The sequence below is a fragment of the Dermacentor albipictus genome, chromosome 3, assembly GCF_038994185.2.
Source record: "Dermacentor albipictus isolate Rhodes 1998 colony chromosome 3, USDA_Dalb.pri_finalv2, whole genome shotgun sequence".
NCBI classification, from domain to species: Eukaryota; Metazoa; Arthropoda; class Arachnida; order Ixodida; family Ixodidae; genus Dermacentor; species Dermacentor albipictus.
Genome location: NC_091823.1, coordinates 77,730,021 through 77,748,664, shown reverse-complemented (window position 1 = coordinate 77,748,664; position 18,644 = coordinate 77,730,021). Strand labels below are relative to the sequence as shown.

At 45.3% G+C, this 18,644-nt stretch overlaps 1 protein-coding gene across 6 annotated transcripts in view; it reads left to right on the top strand.

Annotated features, from left to right (window-relative positions):
- Positions 1 to 18,644, top strand: part of LOC139057418 (uncharacterized) — a 222,565-nt gene that overhangs the window by 163,180 nt on the left and 40,741 nt on the right. For 4 of the 6 annotated variants that reach the window (XR_011512774.1, XR_011512776.1, XR_011512777.1 and 1 more), the window contains one exon: positions 8,684 to 8,957. The exons of the other annotated variants lie outside the window; for them this stretch is intronic. Coding sequence is in view for 1 of the 4 variants with exons in the window: in XM_070535639.1 (XP_070391740.1) it covers positions 8,684 to 8,919 (236 nt within the window). In the remaining 3 variants the exon portion in view is untranslated. Of the gene's footprint in view, positions 1 to 8,683; positions 8,958 to 18,644 lie in introns of those variants that run through there. 6 annotated transcript variants of the gene reach the window in all.

The following is an 18,644-nucleotide window of genomic DNA, read 5'->3' as shown; positions in this document are numbered from 1 at the left end:
ACGTGGATTTGGGCAGTACTTATTGTTACACTTAGCCGAAGGATTTTTTTTCCAATACACTCATGACGTCATTGATACTTACTGAGCCACGTTTCGAGCTATTGTTAGTTCACGCCTCGAATTACCCGATGTAATTTTACACAACACTCAGGAAAACAATGGCCAACTACAAGCTCGCGGATCAGCTTCGGGTGGTCACAATCGAGTGACCAATGTTTTTCAGCTGCAATAATGTCCTTTGACTGCAGGATGAATTCAGAAAATTCTAGAATGAAGAAAGAAATTTACTTCATTCCCACATTACGCAGCTCCAGACGCTTTTAAATACGAAGGTGCTCATAAAATGTACCTCTGAAAGAGGTGTTCTTCTCCTATTCCTTCTTATACAAATGGCTGTACTTCGCCGACTTGTCCATGCTGTGTTTTGAGAAGGCGACGAGATTCTTCCCAGATTTCTCAGCCAGACTACTACTGTAGCCGGAATATGTTCGTGCCCTCCAACTCACGTGTCGCTATGTCACTCACAAGAATGCACCATGTTTGCTTCAACCAGAAGTTCTGTTGAGGGACGCGTCTTATTAATTGGCTCTGGCGCTATCACGTAGTGTAAGCCATGATTGCAACGTGCTACCGTGCTCTACACTGCTCTTTGCAGAGAGAAGTTCTCCTATAAAAGGTTGTCAATGCTCTCATTGGAAGACTATGTTCATCCAGGGCTCTCCCGAACATGCAGACCACAACAAGAACAGAATATATTGTTTTGATCAGCAGTCGAGACAGCTGCGCTTCGCTGAACATGCAGATAAGATCAGAACCAACGTGTTTCTCGCTTAAAGCGACCTGCGGATTTTTTTCCCTAGATTTACTGGGTAAATAGCTTGGTGATTTGCGGGAAAACCTAGCAATGGGTTTCGATGTACACTTCATAAACATTGAAAGACCACGGGTGAAAATGTCTCACTACGACAAGCCTCCGAATACTTGAACTGTTGTGAAAGTCCACATCAAAGTTTCTTGCACAGAAACCGGCACGGAATAGGTACTCGACAGATATAAGCCCCACCGTTTTTCTTGTTGAACCACGTCTGAACCGGTAGCAGGTGGCGCCGAAATCATAAAAAAAGGAAGAGAGCTTAGAGCTATGATGATGCAGAAACATGGCAGCCATGACTTAACGCCATCCTCCCAGCGCCGACATTGCCTAAAAACACAGCCTTGGAGATGGCCTACATAGCTTTGCAGTATCAATGAGCTTTGGGCTTTCATATACCGGCGTTTCCGAATTTTGTCACTGTTGACGTGGTACTCAGCACTCGGAAGTTGTTATGACAAAAATTGCCTTAATATAGCCATGTAGCCAACTCGCAACTTTCGACGGCATCCCGCACAACACGTAGCCCAATTTGACCAGTTAGAGCCCGATCGGGCAACCCTGGCGATAAAGCGCTCAGCGGGAGGGAGCTCGGGAGGAGGGGGCCCCCGGGGGCCTCGACTTGAGAGGCCAACGAGGGCGCATCCCGGTGACACTTGCTCGTGCGGCGATTCGACCCCGGGAGGGAGAAGTAAGGTTTGCGCAGGAAATTAGCCCCGGCGCGCTAGCCGTGTCCGCCATGTTGCCGTTATGGCTACGGTTCCTGGATATAGAGCTAAGCACAACGCGTGAGCTGGGGAAGCCGGCGGGAGAAGGCACTTCGATCCCCACAGCCAAAATATTTTATTCTGTAAGTTTCTAACAAATCTTTACAAATTAATCTATAATTCTACTTAAATATCGTCTTTCTATGAGTTATGGGCATATGTTTTGTTTTCTTCAGAATATATTTTCATTCCCAACATGTCACATCAATGGGCTATATTCTTTAGTGTAGTTATTAATGTACCTAACCATCGATTTCTCACTCGCAAGTGTGAATTACGAGCTCATATGCAAAAAGCCGCAATTTTACTCAAGTTTCTGTCTAGCCTGTGATGTGGTTAACCTACAATAGAAATAATAATGGACTCGATACGGATCCGTGGGGCACGCCATATAAACTTCTATTGTTGAGAGTCATATAGCTTATGGCAACACACTGGGTTAGGTTTGATAAAGAAGCTGCTATCCAGTCCCACTACAATGTGTTCAGTTTTGATGCAGCTTGTATCCTCAATTAGTTTACACTGGAAGACACGATTGCAAGCCTATAAAAATCAATAAAGATGGCATCAGCTTGGAATTTGGAATTAAATATTCATGCGAAAGCGTGTTATCTCTACTAAATGTGTTATGGCTGACAGACGTACTTAAAAAAGCACGTTGCATAATACATTGTACTTTGCTTTCTTCAAAGTAGGTCATGACTGCTTTACTTGCTATGGGTTCCACTAATTTAACGAAGCAACATGTTAGTGATATTGGCCTATATGTTTTCTCGTGTAATCGATTGCTTTCTTTATGAATGGGCTTACTTTCCCACACAGCTAATCCTTGGGAAGAGAAGCTGTACTCGGTGATTCGAAAATTGTTATCCGCAAGAATGAAATATGTGCGTATCGTTTAAAAACACATTTATTATATTGCCCACTCCCGGCTAAACAGGATAAACAAGCAAAGGCGGCGCTTAGAGCCTAGCCGAGCCACGACGATTCAGGGCTTCCTGTGCGGCGAGGACAGCAGGGCACATTTGGCTTGCAGTGTCATCTGTGGTAGGGGTGATATCCATCGGAACACGTAGTGTTGCAGCGACAGCCGCAATTAGCGCATGCCCTGCGACGCGCTGATTCCTCGGCAGCTGCGGGCCGATGAGTCGGTTCTGGTTTCGATGTATGGGAGCTGTGGCCGCGCAGGGTGTCGCTAAAGGCGATGCTAGACTGGACTGTGTGATGACGTAACGTCAAGCGCATGCCGTGCCACTTCGTCATCACGGGCACTGATATGAGCAGCGGATAAGGAACCGCTGCCTATAAAAAGCGTGTCCAAAAGAAGAAACGCCGATTCCTTGTTCTGCACCGGCCCCTGTCGTTTTCTGGAGTACGGCTTCTCGGTTGCCGCACGCTACTACAGACTGGACTCTCGCGGACAGGCGAGGAGCGGCTGTCTACATTTGGTGGAGTTGGGCACATGCGCGCGAGCTTTAGGGCTAGCTCGAGCGACCGCTTGCACGTGACGGGCTGCTGAGTGGACAACAACGCAGCTGCCTTTCTCTCGAGCTGCCAGTGAGGGCAGCGTGGCTCCACTGCAGCGTTGTTGCCACTGCAGTTAACGCAATGCGCTCGCTGCGATGTGCAGTCTTGGCTGCATGTGATCGGCCGCAGCGGACGCAGCGGGCGTCACGCGAGCAAGATGGCGATAGGCGCTACAGCGGTCACACTGCAGTGGTCGCGGCCGCTTAGCACGGACCGGGTGTCGCTGCTTGAACGGGATCAAGTTAGCGGGCACAACGTCGCCGGCGAAGGTAACCCTCACGTCGCCGCCACTACACGAAATCAAAGGAGGGGTACGGGGGATTCGATGTGGTGTTTCACAGTGTCGGCATCGAGAGAGAGAGAGAGAGAGAGAGACGGGTGCGCACCGTGAATGATACCCACACGTGTTTTTGCTGAGTGCTTTTACGCTCTCTTGGACGTTGACAATGGCGCGCACTTTGAGTAGGCTCGACAGGTCAATACTGGGCCCAGCATCCACGGCCACAACTTTGCGGTGGAAGTTAACGCGAACGCGAAGGGATACAAATAAATGCTAATTGTGGGAGCTGAACGGCGGATAGTTGGAGTAGATTGGGACTACACCGAAAGGAGGAGCGAATATTTGCCCCTGGAAGGATGGGGAGTCAACTGGAGCAGTTGGAAAGAGGAAGCCCCCGGGAAGGAAGCAATGTCCTTGTGGATTTGGAACAGTCCACCCCGTTACTCCGTATTGTTTTGTATCTGGAATGCCTGTGTAGCAGAGGGCGTGAATATATATATATATATATATATATATATATATATATATATATATATATATATATATATATATATATATATATATACATATATATATATATATATATATATATATATATATATATATATATATATATATATATATTAAAGTCATTCATGTCCAGCGTCTCAAGCCGTATCACCATTGTACCGCCCTTTCAGAACACTAAGTCGCCAGGACGGCTCCTTTATTTCCGCGGGGCCATTGTAAGGAAGATAACCAACGTGCACACTGGGTCAGCAGCATCGGCAGCATCAAGCGCGCAGCAGAAGCTCGAGCTCGGGGACTGTGCTCGGTGCATCGTAGAACCGGCGGTCGCTACGAACCCCAATAAACCTCCTTTATAATGTATATATATATATATATATATATATATATATATATATATATATATATATATATATATATATATATATATATATATATATATATATATATATACAGTAAAAGCTCGTTAATTCGAACCGCAAGGGGCAGCCGCTTGAGTTCGAATTAACGAAAGTTCGAACTTACGAAAGTGAAGGAGAGCAACAGTACACTGCGATTTGGAAGCAGTAGGGCATGTCAGAAATTTGGCGAGTCAAAAAGTGATGGCGTGTGCCGCGGGCACACGCCATCTTCGAGTCGAAGCTCTGGGTCCGACTGTGCCACACCACCGATGTCCAATGAAACGAACGTTAGCCGAGGCTTAACACCATCACAATGAATCGCGACGGCCGATGCCTCCTAAGCTGAAAACAGAGGTGCACAACCGATGAAGACTGCCGAGACAAAGACGCTCAACATGTGAAGGGCGAAGGCCCTTATTTGTTGATTCTTGATTGCAAGCGCAGCTGCGACGTACTTGATTCGCTGTGTTTTGGCGCTTGCCGTGCCATCTCCGCACATAATTAGCAGCTGTACAAGATTTGCGAAGCCTCCGAGATTCGCAGCGGGCAAGAAGTCTCGGAGGTTACGTAAAACGGAGAGGCGGCAGCCGCCGCGGCCTTCTGGCTGACCCCGCGTCGGTTAGATTTTTTTTCCGATTTTGCCTTCTCTCGCCGTTCTCTCCTTTTCGGAGGCAATACAGCCTTGTGTGTAGGCAGTAGGCGCGTTTCTCTGGCCGTGTGCCAGGCGAGCGTAGTTCGAATTATCCGTGAGGGAACCTTCTCGTGTTGGAATTAACGGACTTCTTTATACATAGACTTCTGTGGAGCTTGGCCGGACCAAATCGTACAGTTCGAATTATCCATACATTCGAATTATTGAAGTTCGAATTAACGAGCTTTCACTATATATATATATATATATATATATATATATATATATATATATATATATATATATATATATATATATATATATATATATATATATATATATACATATATATGCGATATTGTGTATGATCGCTGATTTGTGATGCTTATGTATATTTCGATTGTTACAAAGTTTTGTCTCCAATGTCAACGTTGAGACATTTTTCGGTTAGAATTCGAACAAGCGGCTAAAATATTTAGCGGCCCAGATACAAACAAGCCCACGACAATAATCCTTAATTGGTGGGGGCGGTGGCTCATAACCTCAGTTCAGTATCAGTAAAATCAATATCTCAACATCAGCACAAATTTGCAGTAAGGGTAACCCTCCACAAGAAGGAAACAAAATACATCAGCATTTCTAGAATTTTGTCGCATGGTTATGTTGAGGGCTAACTGCCTAATTGACTTGGCGTGCACATACATCGCAGCACCCACATGGTTGTTTAAATAAAACAACTGTCCCAGCAGCATATTTCAGCATTTCTACACTAAGCAGAGGTTTTCAGAAACGTCAAAAAGAGTCATTTCTTTCAACAGTTGTAGAACAATGCAAGCTCGCTCACTCGGGAATTTGAGCGATTCGGGGAAAATGAAAAGATTTCTTAACTGCAGTACAACGTAAAAATAAAAATCGTGGCACGGGTTTCGTACTCATAAGCGCACTACAGAATCATGTTTCGTGAACAGGTATATGATCCTGGAAATGGTTAAAACATGGCACCCTATATTTTGTCAATGCCAGCACACATACGCCAAAAGCGGGGGTCGCTGATAAGTAGCAAGTTGCATTTCATGCAGCAGATTCTGATTGGAATTGACTAAAAAAATCCAATATTTCTACGTAATTTTTCGTCCTAATGTGATTGACATTATAGAAACACAATAAATAGAACAAGAAAGCCTGAATTTTCCATTGCATGTTTCGCAGCCTTCTACGTCTTAAATAGCTTCAGTCATAATTGCGTTTAAATATTTCCATTGGTCGACTATCTTCATTTCCTTCTGATGACATCTGCACCAACACTACAACTCGCTGGATGTGCATGCTGAAGCGCGGCGTTGTTACTGGGGACCCTTTGCCCACGAGGCTGTGTTGGGGTAATGCCGGGATGTTCGCAATTGGGCCTTCTCCGAAGAGCAGCTCTTCAGTGTGGCTGGTGCTTGAACAAGGTGCTCCTTGTCGGGTAAAACAAGCGATAAAAAATTGTCCGTAGATGAGTTCCTGCCATCAGCGTCCGAAGAAATCATCGCTATGGAGTCGTAAATGTGCCGATTTATTTGGCAGCTCACATGTGCGGGGGTTGAGAGTTTAAGATACATATACTATTGGTGATACCCAACTGGGAATGCATGTAATGCGTAGGATATACAACTGATGGACCATTAGAATTGGCGAATAGGTGTCAAGAGAAACGAAAGGCAGGCCAGGATGATGGAAAATTAGGCGGGGGATGAAATTAGGAAATTTGTAGGCGCGAGTTGTAATCAGGTCGCGCAAGAAATGGGCAATTTGTGGTCACAGGGAGAGGCCATCATCCTGCAGTGGACATCAAAATAGGCTGATGATGATTGAGTGTCCGAGTTCACCTATCTGAACATGCGCATCCTTGGGACAGCTGCGTGGGGCGACCGTGGGCGTTCCATTGTAGTTCCTTCCAAATGCTAGTGCTCAAAGCTGCTTCAGCACTTACAGCTTTTCTAGTTAATAAAGTAACTGCTCAAGAGGAAGGTATAGCTCGGGTGCTCCTATCTGAATACATGTAAAAGGAGAATTCATTTTTCTGGGCAGCCACTGCACCAAATTTGACGAGGTGTGTTGCATTTAAAAGAAAACTTAAAATCTAGTGACTGTTGGATTCGAATTTTTGATTTAGATTGTCAACCTTTATTAAAATTTGAAAAAAGTCGCAAATTTTCAGAAAACGAACTATCAAATTTAAAACTAACTCAGCAATAAAAAATGATATCCGAATGCTGTGAATTGTATATGAGAGTACATCTAAAGCACACCAAATTGATATGAGAAAAATGTTGTAATATGGAAATACAAATTTTGCTGAGCTCTTGTACACAACGTAACAAATTACCATTAGATATAAATTGACAAATAGAATTTTTCCGCTCTGAATGGATGCCGTTTACGGAACCTCGATATCTGTTTATGTTGGAGAGCTATTAATTTGTGAGCTTCGTGCTTCTATATTTTTGTGACTTCTGAAATTCTGAAGGTTCTTTTAACGAAATTCAGGACCTAAATCGAAATTCCACTTGAAACAGTAAATAGAACAACTTTCTATCTCCAAAAAAGAAATCTCTTAATTACCACACTGCCAAAAATGTAATAGCCTGCAAGTCATTACTTACTGTTATGCCTTACTTACAATTTTGGTAACTTGGTTCACTTAAAAAAATATTGAAACATTGTTATCCGCTTCAAAAATGTGCTCATGCTCCTTGAATCTCCTGACTCCGTGTATGTAACATTTCTTTCTTTACATTTATTTGGAAGGTTTGGTTTAGCAAGCTGTTAAATTTCATTTGCTGTCGAAATCGGGTGGTGCAGATCCTTGTTTTAGATATCAGATCCTAGTTGAGTGAACCAGTGGCGTGCATGTATTGTGTCGTAACACTGTGATAAATGCACTGCTTCTGCTTGAATTCAACTTCGTATATATATATATATATATATATATATATATATATATATATTAAACACGTGTACAAAATAACATTTCTAAACTGTTTCTATTTGCAAGACGCCAAATAAAAGACAGACGAACGAAGCCCACACGGGACAACCACGTAGGCACAACGAGGTTAAGCCTACGTGGTTGTCCCCTGTCGTCTTTCTCGGTCAATTCTTTTATTTGGCGCCTTCGTTGTTATCAAGTATAACAACCTCAACCACCCTTAGGTTCTCAGAAATTGTTTATGGATGTTTACTCAGATGCATTATAGTTTCATTTTGTGAATCAATATAGGAAGAAAGAAATACCACCTTTATCCGCACTGCACTACCGACGATATCACTAGAAGTCTTATTTGCCTACACGCCTGTATAAAGGTACCTGATTATTTGCAGGGACATACCCCTATCTCAAAGTTGTCTGACTCAAGCACGCTATAGTGACAGGCAAATCTCGAGCTTCGAGATCACCAATTCAGCCTATGACATTTAATTAAGCCACAGAGGAAGTACTTAAGGAATTATATTGTGCACCTCTTATTCCCAATTTTGTCTTCAGTGAAACCATCTATTTGCATAAGACATACCTTGCAACGTTTCTAGAAAGGTCATCTAGCACTCGAGATTCATTATCTATATTGTGAATCTCCCCTCCTAATTGGTAGCTTTATACATCTTTAATTGGAGAAAGCTGACGTTGTTGGCACCATGTCTTTTTCTCATTACCTGCAGTGCTCGGAGTGCTGGGGTGCCTGGGCTTCGTTTTCCTGCTGCGCAGGGCCGGGTTCAGGCCAGGCGGCATAGCAGCAGGTTCCCTGGCAGCCTGGCTGCAGTCGATGATAGGGGCCGTACACCAAAATTCGGCATTTTCACGTTTACAGAGGATTGGCGCCAACGGCATATCCCCAAGCGACTGCTTGTGGGTTTGCAATATTATTTACAGCATTGTTCTCACATTTCTTTATTAGCCCACATTTGCTGTAATAAATTGACGTTTACAACTGAGCATTCTTCGTCGTGAATTTTCTGCAGACAGAACCTTTGATAACGTACATGTTTTTCGTTGACATAGTTGCATCGAGGAAAGCGATACTACTGCCCTCCAAAATGCATCAGGCGTGTCCATTGGCGCGTTTTTATCTCAATGTGCTGTGCCTCAATCATGTTTTGAGAAGCACATAAAAAGGGGCGCCAGCTCTGCCGCTTCTTTCATTGTGAACAAGGCTCCCGTGGGGGAGCCGAAACGTAAATAACTCTTTTAAACCATTTTTGGTCGGTGTCCAGACCTCTTCTTTTTAAGTATGCATCATCCCGACCAGACGGGCTTCCGTCATACTCTCAACTTTATCTCAAGTTTTATTTTAAAGTCACATTCCTCAATTTTAATGACTATTGTTATGCCCAATGACAAGGCATTTCTTTTGGTTCCTGTGCCTCGCAAATTGCTTTTTATCTACTATGAATCGTGCTTTGCACCAGCATCTTATTGGGGCGGAGGTAATGAAGGTGTTTAGATATGCCGATTTTCAAATTCGTTTAAAACAACATTCAGTTTCCTCATATCAGCCCACTCAAGGCAAACCTTTAGCGACTTTCTGCTGTCTCGGCAAGGGAATGGTTTTTACTTACGAGTCACCTTCCCACAATTCTTTGCAATTTTCTAATGTCGACATCACCATGCAGAAGGGCCATGCCTACTGGCTTTACTTGACTCAGACAACAAAGGAATTGCTGTCATATGAGTCGGCGCATTCTAAGACTGATAAGATGGCCATAGCTAAACTCTGCCTCGAGTCGGCTCTTGTACGGTCGTGTCCTCCCGCAATGCAGGCAAGCTTTCAGAATCAATTGGATCGACTGGGTTTTCCTACTCGCTCCTTGGTGTCGCTGCCGAGTCTCTCCTCCAAAAAGTCAAGAGCGACGTACGCAATAGGAGGGCTTAGCAAGCGCAGAGAATTGTGAGGCCGGAGACTTCGTATGCGTCGCGTTACCCCCAACTTAAAGAAGGTTGCAGACATTGGGTGCCAGTCGCATTATATGCACCACGCAAGCTCCCCCATGTATGTGCCCACAAATACTTTCTGATGGTAGTAAGAAACGTGGTTGCAGTGAAAAGCACGCCAAGCCGTACATAAAGTATGCCACCGGAGTCGAATCTGCGATCCTGCTATCTTGTGGCAAGACATATGTAGGCCAGACTGGGCGATGCGTAAATGAGCGTGCGCGGGAACATGCGCTATCTTTAAATGGTAAAGACGGAGAAGATTTGCCTACACATTGCAATTCATATCAATGTGAGCCACGACTGGACAAGATACGGATTCTTGGAAAGAAAAAGGGGCACCACGGCGCGTGAATTGTTAGAAGCCTTTCAGATTAATGAACGAGGTTCGTCATGTATTAGCGATACATGAGTTTTACTCTTGCGCGCAGAAAGGCGGCTTTTTTCTACGTGGCTTTTGATACGTGGCGCGAATATCGACTTTGCCATTATGATATAGATCCAACGCTAGCCCGGAATACACAATCCGTCATCAATATTAACATTGGCGTTCAACCAGGCAGGAATTATTCGAGCAACTTTCCTAGAGACTTGCCAACAGAGCTAGCAGGCGTCTACCTTCCAGCTTGATCTTGCTAAGGCCACAGACAGCAGCCGCCTTTTGTAATCTGTACTCTAGACCTCTACAAGCCAGCTGGTAAATGCTCCTTTCATTTACGGTTAGTAGCCACCTTGGTAAGTACTGATGTCGCTGTGGTGTAGACATTCGATGTCGAGGCTTCTTTCAGCTTCGCAGGTACTATAGTTAGCTCTAATGACCAACCTGGAAGGTTGAATTCCTATTTTACATGTCACTACAAAAGCACACAAAATGCAACAGCAACAGGGAAAGTTTCACTTTCACTGTGGTCAGTGTCTTTCTTGTGCCATGTTAATTCCCAACTAGATGAGTTGTTGTCAAGCCCTGATTTCAAGTCACTCTAGTATTGCACATACACCAAATTGATATTCATTTAAAGAAGTAATAAGCAGAGTGAAACAAAATACTTTCTGCCGATACATGGCACCAGTACCGAAATAGTTATCCGAATGGTTATAAAGAAATGTATTTGTGCTCTATGTATTGTTCTCCCACTCATTATAAGCTCCTCTTTGTAAACTACAACAGAACAATCTTTTCCTTAAGCTCATGCAAGTATTAGCATTTATAGGGATAAAAGTGCATCAGCACTAACTAACTTTAATGTGTACCAAAGTTGATAATGAAACTATATTGGAGGCTTTCATACAAAGTACGACATCTGCCGCTACGTATGTGCAACAGGAAAAGCGACTTTTCATTATTCTCTTTTATTTTTAAGAAACTATGTTACAGCTTACACAAGTGCCTAAGTGCACATAATGCATTGCAGTCCACTCATTTCTTTCAGTTATCCTCATGGTTCGAGCACCGTGCCTGTAAATAGTTTGATTATCAGAGTCAGAAGGGACCACTCTATTGTGTCACAATGTTGTGTCACAGTCACAATGCCCTCTTGAATATTTCTATTAATGAGTTGTTCTAAAAGACGTGCTTTGCTGAAATCATGGCTCCGAAAGATTTGTTATTGTCACATACACACACACACACACACACACACACACACACACACACACACACACACGCACGCACGCACACGCACGCACACACACACACACACACAGACGCACACACACACACACGCACACACACGCACACGCACACACACACACACACACACACACACACACGCACGCACACACACACGCCCGCGCAACCCCGCATGCACCCTCGCACGCACCCCCACACGCACCCCCGCGCGCACGCCCGCACGCGCACGATTTGTGGTGCTTGCAAAAGTTACGACTACGAATTACAGCTGAACTGTGGCTGACCTAGCACAAAGAGCTCGTTGTGGGTCCTGGAGCCATATCTTGAACAGGAGGCGTACCATTTCTGCTTACCGGGAAGGCTTAATTTTAGCCCGCACTGCCCGTTAGATTTTTTGACCACTTTAAAGGTTCAATTTTAATGAAATGTTGCTCATGTATGCTTAAGCTGCTGCTGATTTTTTTTACTGCCATGTGGCTTCCCTTGAAGCAGCATCATAAACTGCTGCTCTTTACTGTCATCATTGCACAAAGGAGTCCTCAACGGCAGGCGGCCATTACCTTCGGCGACCGCACTTGCCTGCTGCCTGCCGTTGGTATTATTTCCATCGCCTTCACTCCTAATAGTGTAGTGGGCGCACTTTCATGAGCTCAAGCGGAGCCACTAGCAATTTTTTTTCCGCCTTGAGAGGTCAATGAATGGTGCTGAGGCCACTTTCTTGCGATATTTCTGCGGCCTCACTTATTTTTCCTCTGTAGTCGTAGTCTGCGAGTGCTACCCGATAATGTTTCATTACAGTGCACGCGTAGTGATGAATATATTATCGCAACCGCATATCGAGTCGGTAACAAAATTGCACAGCTCTCTTCGTAGCTTCAAAGTGAGTACATATTCAAGTCCTTGCAAAGGAGCAATAGAAAAAGAATGCTGCTAAGAAACCTAAAAAAGTCTCAATCTGAAACAGCCTCCGTCAATAACTGCATGAACGCCAATTTTCGACGCTAACCGACGTTCATGCCGTTCAAATCGTGCAACATGATTTCCAGAACTCTTCAATCATATAATAAAACAAATTGCCAAACCAAAATACAGTGGTGGGTGTTGCTGCCGTTCCTCCAAACACGACCCGAAGTTCTCTACTCAAAAACTCGGTATCACTTTAAGCAAGTGAACAAACAGCGCGAGCTGTCGCCACCGCTGCCGAAAGTTTCGGAATCCGTAAAAAAAAACGCGAAGCGGCACTGTTGCATGCAGTGCCACCTGTGCCACCAGCGCTGTGCTTGAATATAGCCTTGAAATGTTTTTTCATGCTTACATATTTTCACTATAAAACAACGTTGATATACAGCCTTTTTTTTTAACGGAACACATATTTTTTTACTTGCTACATGCCCCCTATGCCGGCTGGAATTCGCAACATGCTGTCAATGTGGCACCATATTTGAACCGGCGAACGTGCGTTCTTCGAAACGTGCGTACAAAATCTAAGAACAATCGTTTTCCGCGCGTTCCATTGGTTGTTCTGATTACGCTATAAGGGTTTTATATGCCAAATGAAGTAATTATTCTCTCACCTTCTTTGAAGCGTGCAGGGAACTTCCGCACTAACAAAATTTACCCTGTCACTCCCCGCACCCTTTGTTCCCTTTATGCATTGCGGCGCCTCACCCCCCCCTCCCCCTCTGATTCATTGAGCCTTCCCTGGACCCTCCATAGAAATGTCTTAAAAATTTCAACACTTTCTCTAAACAATTGTCTTCACAATGACTTTAAGCGTAAGGCTTGAGACATCACTCCTATCCAACCATACTGAAGATAGCTGAACTATCGCTTGACGTAGCTCTAGCTGCTTCTAGCCTGTTCAAGCTGTATCAAGGTGACTAGTGGCCAACTTGTGTTTCCTAGGACGGACCTGCAGACGTTTTCACAAGGAAGCCTCACATACGTCGACGCTTGCATGAATTTACCTTATTATATGCGGGAGATTGACGCTTTTCAATAACAAGCGATAGCACAAGGTAAACATTGAGCTTCGAGATAACCGATGCAGCCTATAATTCTCAATTAGCCCACAAATGACCTGGATTGGGGAAAATATGAGTGCCTTTCGTTCATAGTGGTGCCTCTAATCAAACACTATATTTGCATTAAACACACCCGGCAGAGGTTTCTAGAAAGGTAATCTCAACGTTGATTTAATATGACTGACACGAGGTGGGTGCACGCCTATCCTGTTCCTGTTCTGAACGCTACGCAATAGGGACGCTTCTCACTTCACGTGCGCGGTCATACTGCGCCAGGTCGTGCTGTCGTCCTCGGAGGCTGCGCCGAGCTGAAGGAACACTACCCTGGTAGCACAGTCGTTGTGAGCCATCATGTCGTATAGCGGCGTGTTACAGCGTTCTCTGATATGGTGTGGCACCATCGATTTGTGGGAGCTTCGTCTCATGCACATCACGCCGATAGCGTGTAACAGTCAACGCGAAGATAGCCGTCTAACAAATGCTTTCCTTGTACTCTGGGCCTTCTCCTTGCGGCACTCTGGCTCGCTCCCAGTGCAGAGCGAATGAGTGTGCGCTTCCGGCACACACAACACACGCGGCTATGTTGATTGTAGCTCTGAGGGACCCGTGCATTGGTCTACGTGGCTGCCTGTGGAACATCGTGTCAGTGAAGACCACCTTTGCATGGAAGTGGTGATGTTTTCATCCTTAATAAATTTTTTACCTTTTTAGAACTCTTTCTTTTTCATTTTTTCATGAATCTTTACCATTTCCTTCATTGCCGTTCATTAGCGTTTTGTTAGTCGTTAGCACTGACATGTGCTTCCGCGACGCGATTTTTAAATCGAAGATTTCATTGCCTGCGATCCCGGTTTGTTCCAAATGATGAATTGGTGGTGACGCTCTTGCAAGAAATTGGAGAGAGAAGGGGAACTGGCACAAGGCAAGTTAAAATAGCGCCGGCAATGACGTCACCGCAGACAAATACTGCGGCGGTCCGGTATGCCCTTTCTGTGCTGTTCCTCCCCTCTTGATCTCTTCCATTGCTGAAAACTTGCGCGACGGAGGGCTGCGGGTAGGCTGGTTATAAGCTTGCGTCGGTGCTTTGTAAAGACAGTGCACTCCTAAACCGAGCTGGAAGACATCGGCCCGCTTTTTCGATGTTGCAGCTCAAACAGCGATCTCGCTCGTATGTGCTCTTTGCCTTTGACTGACTGCCTCCGCTAAAGGCCGGCAGATCCCACGCCCTGTAGGATCTGCCGGCTTATGCGAAGCAGTGTGCGGGGAGCCTGACAAGTTAACAAAACTACCCTGAGAACACCAAGATGTAGGCGGCTGTTTCATGACCTACTTGACACGCACTTCACGATATTCATGTCATGACCGATTAGTTATATTCGTCATACACACTTGTCATACTCTGCCAATATTGGTACACGCTAAGTTAATGAAACGAACATGAGAACACCACGACGTAGGCGTCTAGATCGATAGTGTTATTAGCTGGTACCTGTTACGGGGTAGGGGTTTCGGCGTCCTTCATTAGCATCTGCTTGGAGCTCGATGCAGATTCATCATCGGAGAGGGTCTGGCTGGGAAGACGAGATGATGTAAAACAACTAACAGAACTTTAATACATCCTTACGGGTGAGCTGTGCGATGCGGTGCCCTCCAAGACAAAAAGTTCGGCGTGTGTGCATCTGCATGGAACAGCAAAGAAGATACCTTGGTGCCGTCTCGCTTCCCTTCTTATAGCCTGCACCATTAAAGCAACCTCCTCCTCTATTACTCCCTGGCAGAGGGCCTTGTCAGCACACTGGTCAGCTCGCACAGAACCATACGAAAAAAAAAAACCACTCCCTGGCAAGCCACACAAAGGAATGCAGAGAAAAACCACTTCCTGGAAATCCACACGAAGAATACGAAAAAGAAAGCACTCTCTGACGTAGAGGGGTTGCACGTGGGTCACGTTGTGTCAAAACACTTGTCAATCCACACAGAGGAATTCGGACAGAAACCCCTCCCTGGCGTAGAGGGTGTGAACGTGTGACAAAGGAGAGTGTGATTTGCACTGGTGCCTAATCGCGTCGCATGCACCCGACGGAGAAGTCTTCTCATATTGACGAACGTGATGGTTAGGCAGGTCGAGTCTCAGGCGCTTGGCATCCGTTCCATGCGTCGCCACACACAGTGACCTGCAACTATAGATAGATAGATAGATAGATAGATAGATAGATAGATAGATAGATAGATAGATAGATAGATAGATAGATAGATAGATAGATAGATAGATAGATAGATAGATAGATAGATAGATAGATAGATAGATAGATAGATAGATAGATAGATAGATAGATAGATAGATAGATAGATAGATAGATAGATAGATAGATAGATAGATAGATAGATAGATAGATAGATAGATAGATAGATAGATAGATAGATAGAAGTGGCAAATGTTCGCTAACAAATGCTTCGGATTTAGTAATATAAGTGTAGATTGGTAGCGTTATAAGCGATAAAGAACAATGTAAATAGTGACCTTTCACTTCGTGAAGGCGGGTGACGCGCAAGGGTATGGGTGCTATATGTCACACGACGCTATCGGCCCTTGGTACGCCTAAACGCCTGCACTGCCTACGTGGCCGCGCCATACGCAGCAGCCGTTGGAGTTCAACGCCCCCTTGTAAACATTCGCTTACTAACTAAATAATTTCATGGTGCTAGCACGCGCAGGGAAACTTGAACACCTCACATGACTTCACACTCGATGAGTGCGGACACTCGCTATCAAAACGCTGGCGTCAGGAATCGCGGCAGCTGCAGCGAGCGGAGTGCGGCCACGAAATGTTCCATGGATGATGCCCTGCTTGGTGCCAGGAGAAAGAGGGGTTGCGAGCGAATGTTAAGAGATGGGAAAAAGGATTATATTAAAAAAGGTACGTGATTCAGTCTTACAGACACGGCTCCAACTATCGGGGCACACTACATGCTAGAGTCGTATCTCTTCCCACCGCAGGAACCTTGCCCTGATTGCACCAGCGCGTCCTACACGGCAACCGTATTTATGCCACCCTTTCATCACACTCCGTGCCATGCGTTCCCCGTAGTTTTTTCGAACGCCTGCTTAGTGCTTTTGCCGCCCGTCCGCGATGATATGGGCAAGGGCTCAAAATTGCCGTCTTGAGAGCGGCAATCAAAACCGCGAAGAACGCAGTGCGGTGCTATATATTTGTGAGGACTGCGATGGTGGCTTAGTCGAACAAGCGCATTCGGCTGCTTCACCGTGCAGTTTTTGGCGTTGTCGTCGCGTAGGTTCGCGAATGTCTATTTGAGAGTGAATGCTGGCTCCTCCCAGTGAACTTGCATCGAGTTCGGTCTCATCCGGTTCTGACTATAGCGTAAGATATCACAAAGATCATTCCTGTTTTTCCGTGACTTCGCATTACGTTCCCTTAGAAAGAACGTGAGGGACGCAACGGGGCTGTAGCAGACTCGCGACGATGTGCACGGTGCGGAAACTTAACAGACAAGAATGAGAAAACGCACCGCATGAATACGTCGACATACATACGGTCAAGAATATCACCATGAATGCGTGTAGGACGTCCGGCCAATTTTTAGCCCTTTGTTTGTTAGCGGTTGATAAAGTAATAGGAGTCGTGAGTACTAGAAAAACTGGCCGGGAAAATTTCCTGTTTGAGGCCTCCTCCGTTCCGACCCGTTTTGTCGCACTGCAGTATTGCCAGTTGCTGAATTTGCTGTATATATTAAAGAGAACTCAAGCCATGGCAAAAGTGTACCAAAGATTTGATACGCAAAATCAGATTTCTTTCTAATCCTTGAGTTTAGTGAACCGAAACTGCAGGGTGGGTTATGACAAACGCTGTGACGGAGGTCTCCGAATTAATTTTGACCAACTGGCTTCCCTTTAATGACACATAAATCGCAGCGTAAGAGCAACGTTTCTTTTCTGTCTCTCTCGCTTTCTCTCTCTGTGTGCGGGTGTGCGTGTGTGTGTGTGTGTGTGTGTGCGTGCGTGTGTGTGTGCGTGTGCGTGTGTGTGTGTGTGCGTGCGTGTGTGTGTGTGTGTGTGTGTGTGTGTGTGTGTGTGTGTGTGTGTGTGTGTGTGTGTGTGTGTGTGAGAGACAAACTACGTCGTAAAGGAGTCAAGCACCTGCGCAGGTGAACACCGACAATCACTCGCGGCCGCACAACGCCGAATAAATCACGGCAATGCCTCCTCTCACGTCTCTGTCACTACGTCCTTTCAAGTGGATGGCGCAGTTCTGAAAAAAAAACCAACCCCCATACCCTCACAAGACGCACAGAAACAAAAACACCACACACACACACACACACACACAAAAAGTTACGAACAATGCGTAGCACGCGTCTCACAGCACGTGCTTTAACGTTGTTTATAGCTATGGCCTCGATCCGTTAGTCAACAGCGGCACGTGGTGGATCAAATTCTCATCGCAGAAATGCCAGCCTTGCACGTGCCGAAAATACCTCTGTGCGACGGAGTGAGATGATGAGGCAACGTGGATGGAAATAGACTGAGGACGTCAACATCTCGTGGCTGTACATTTAATATTATATCGGGGCCCCACAGTACGTTCTCTCTAGAAAGTAAGCGCACATGCTGTCGCTGATGATAGTGCTTTTGAGCAAGAGCTCACGTGAGCTCACTACATTACAATCAGCACCATAGCAACGGCCAGACACGTCTCATCAGGAACATTGTGCGTTATCAATTTTGTTTCGAGGACATTGCGGATAAGAAAAATACAGGTTAATTAATCATTGGGGATCAAAAACAGAAAAAGGAAACACAGGTTAATGCGTGTCTCAACATTGTACAGAAATCCCCACCCACCATGATGTTAGAACAATAATTTTCCCGTCGTGACGATAGCTCGTTCCGGTGTTTTGACACAATATATGCCTTCTAAGCACCATGAACGACGCTCTGGTCCTCCGTTAGAAGGAGCGAGGCCGGAGTCCAGCATCCCGCGCCGCACGTGAGAATGATATCTAGCGCAGCGGTCGCAC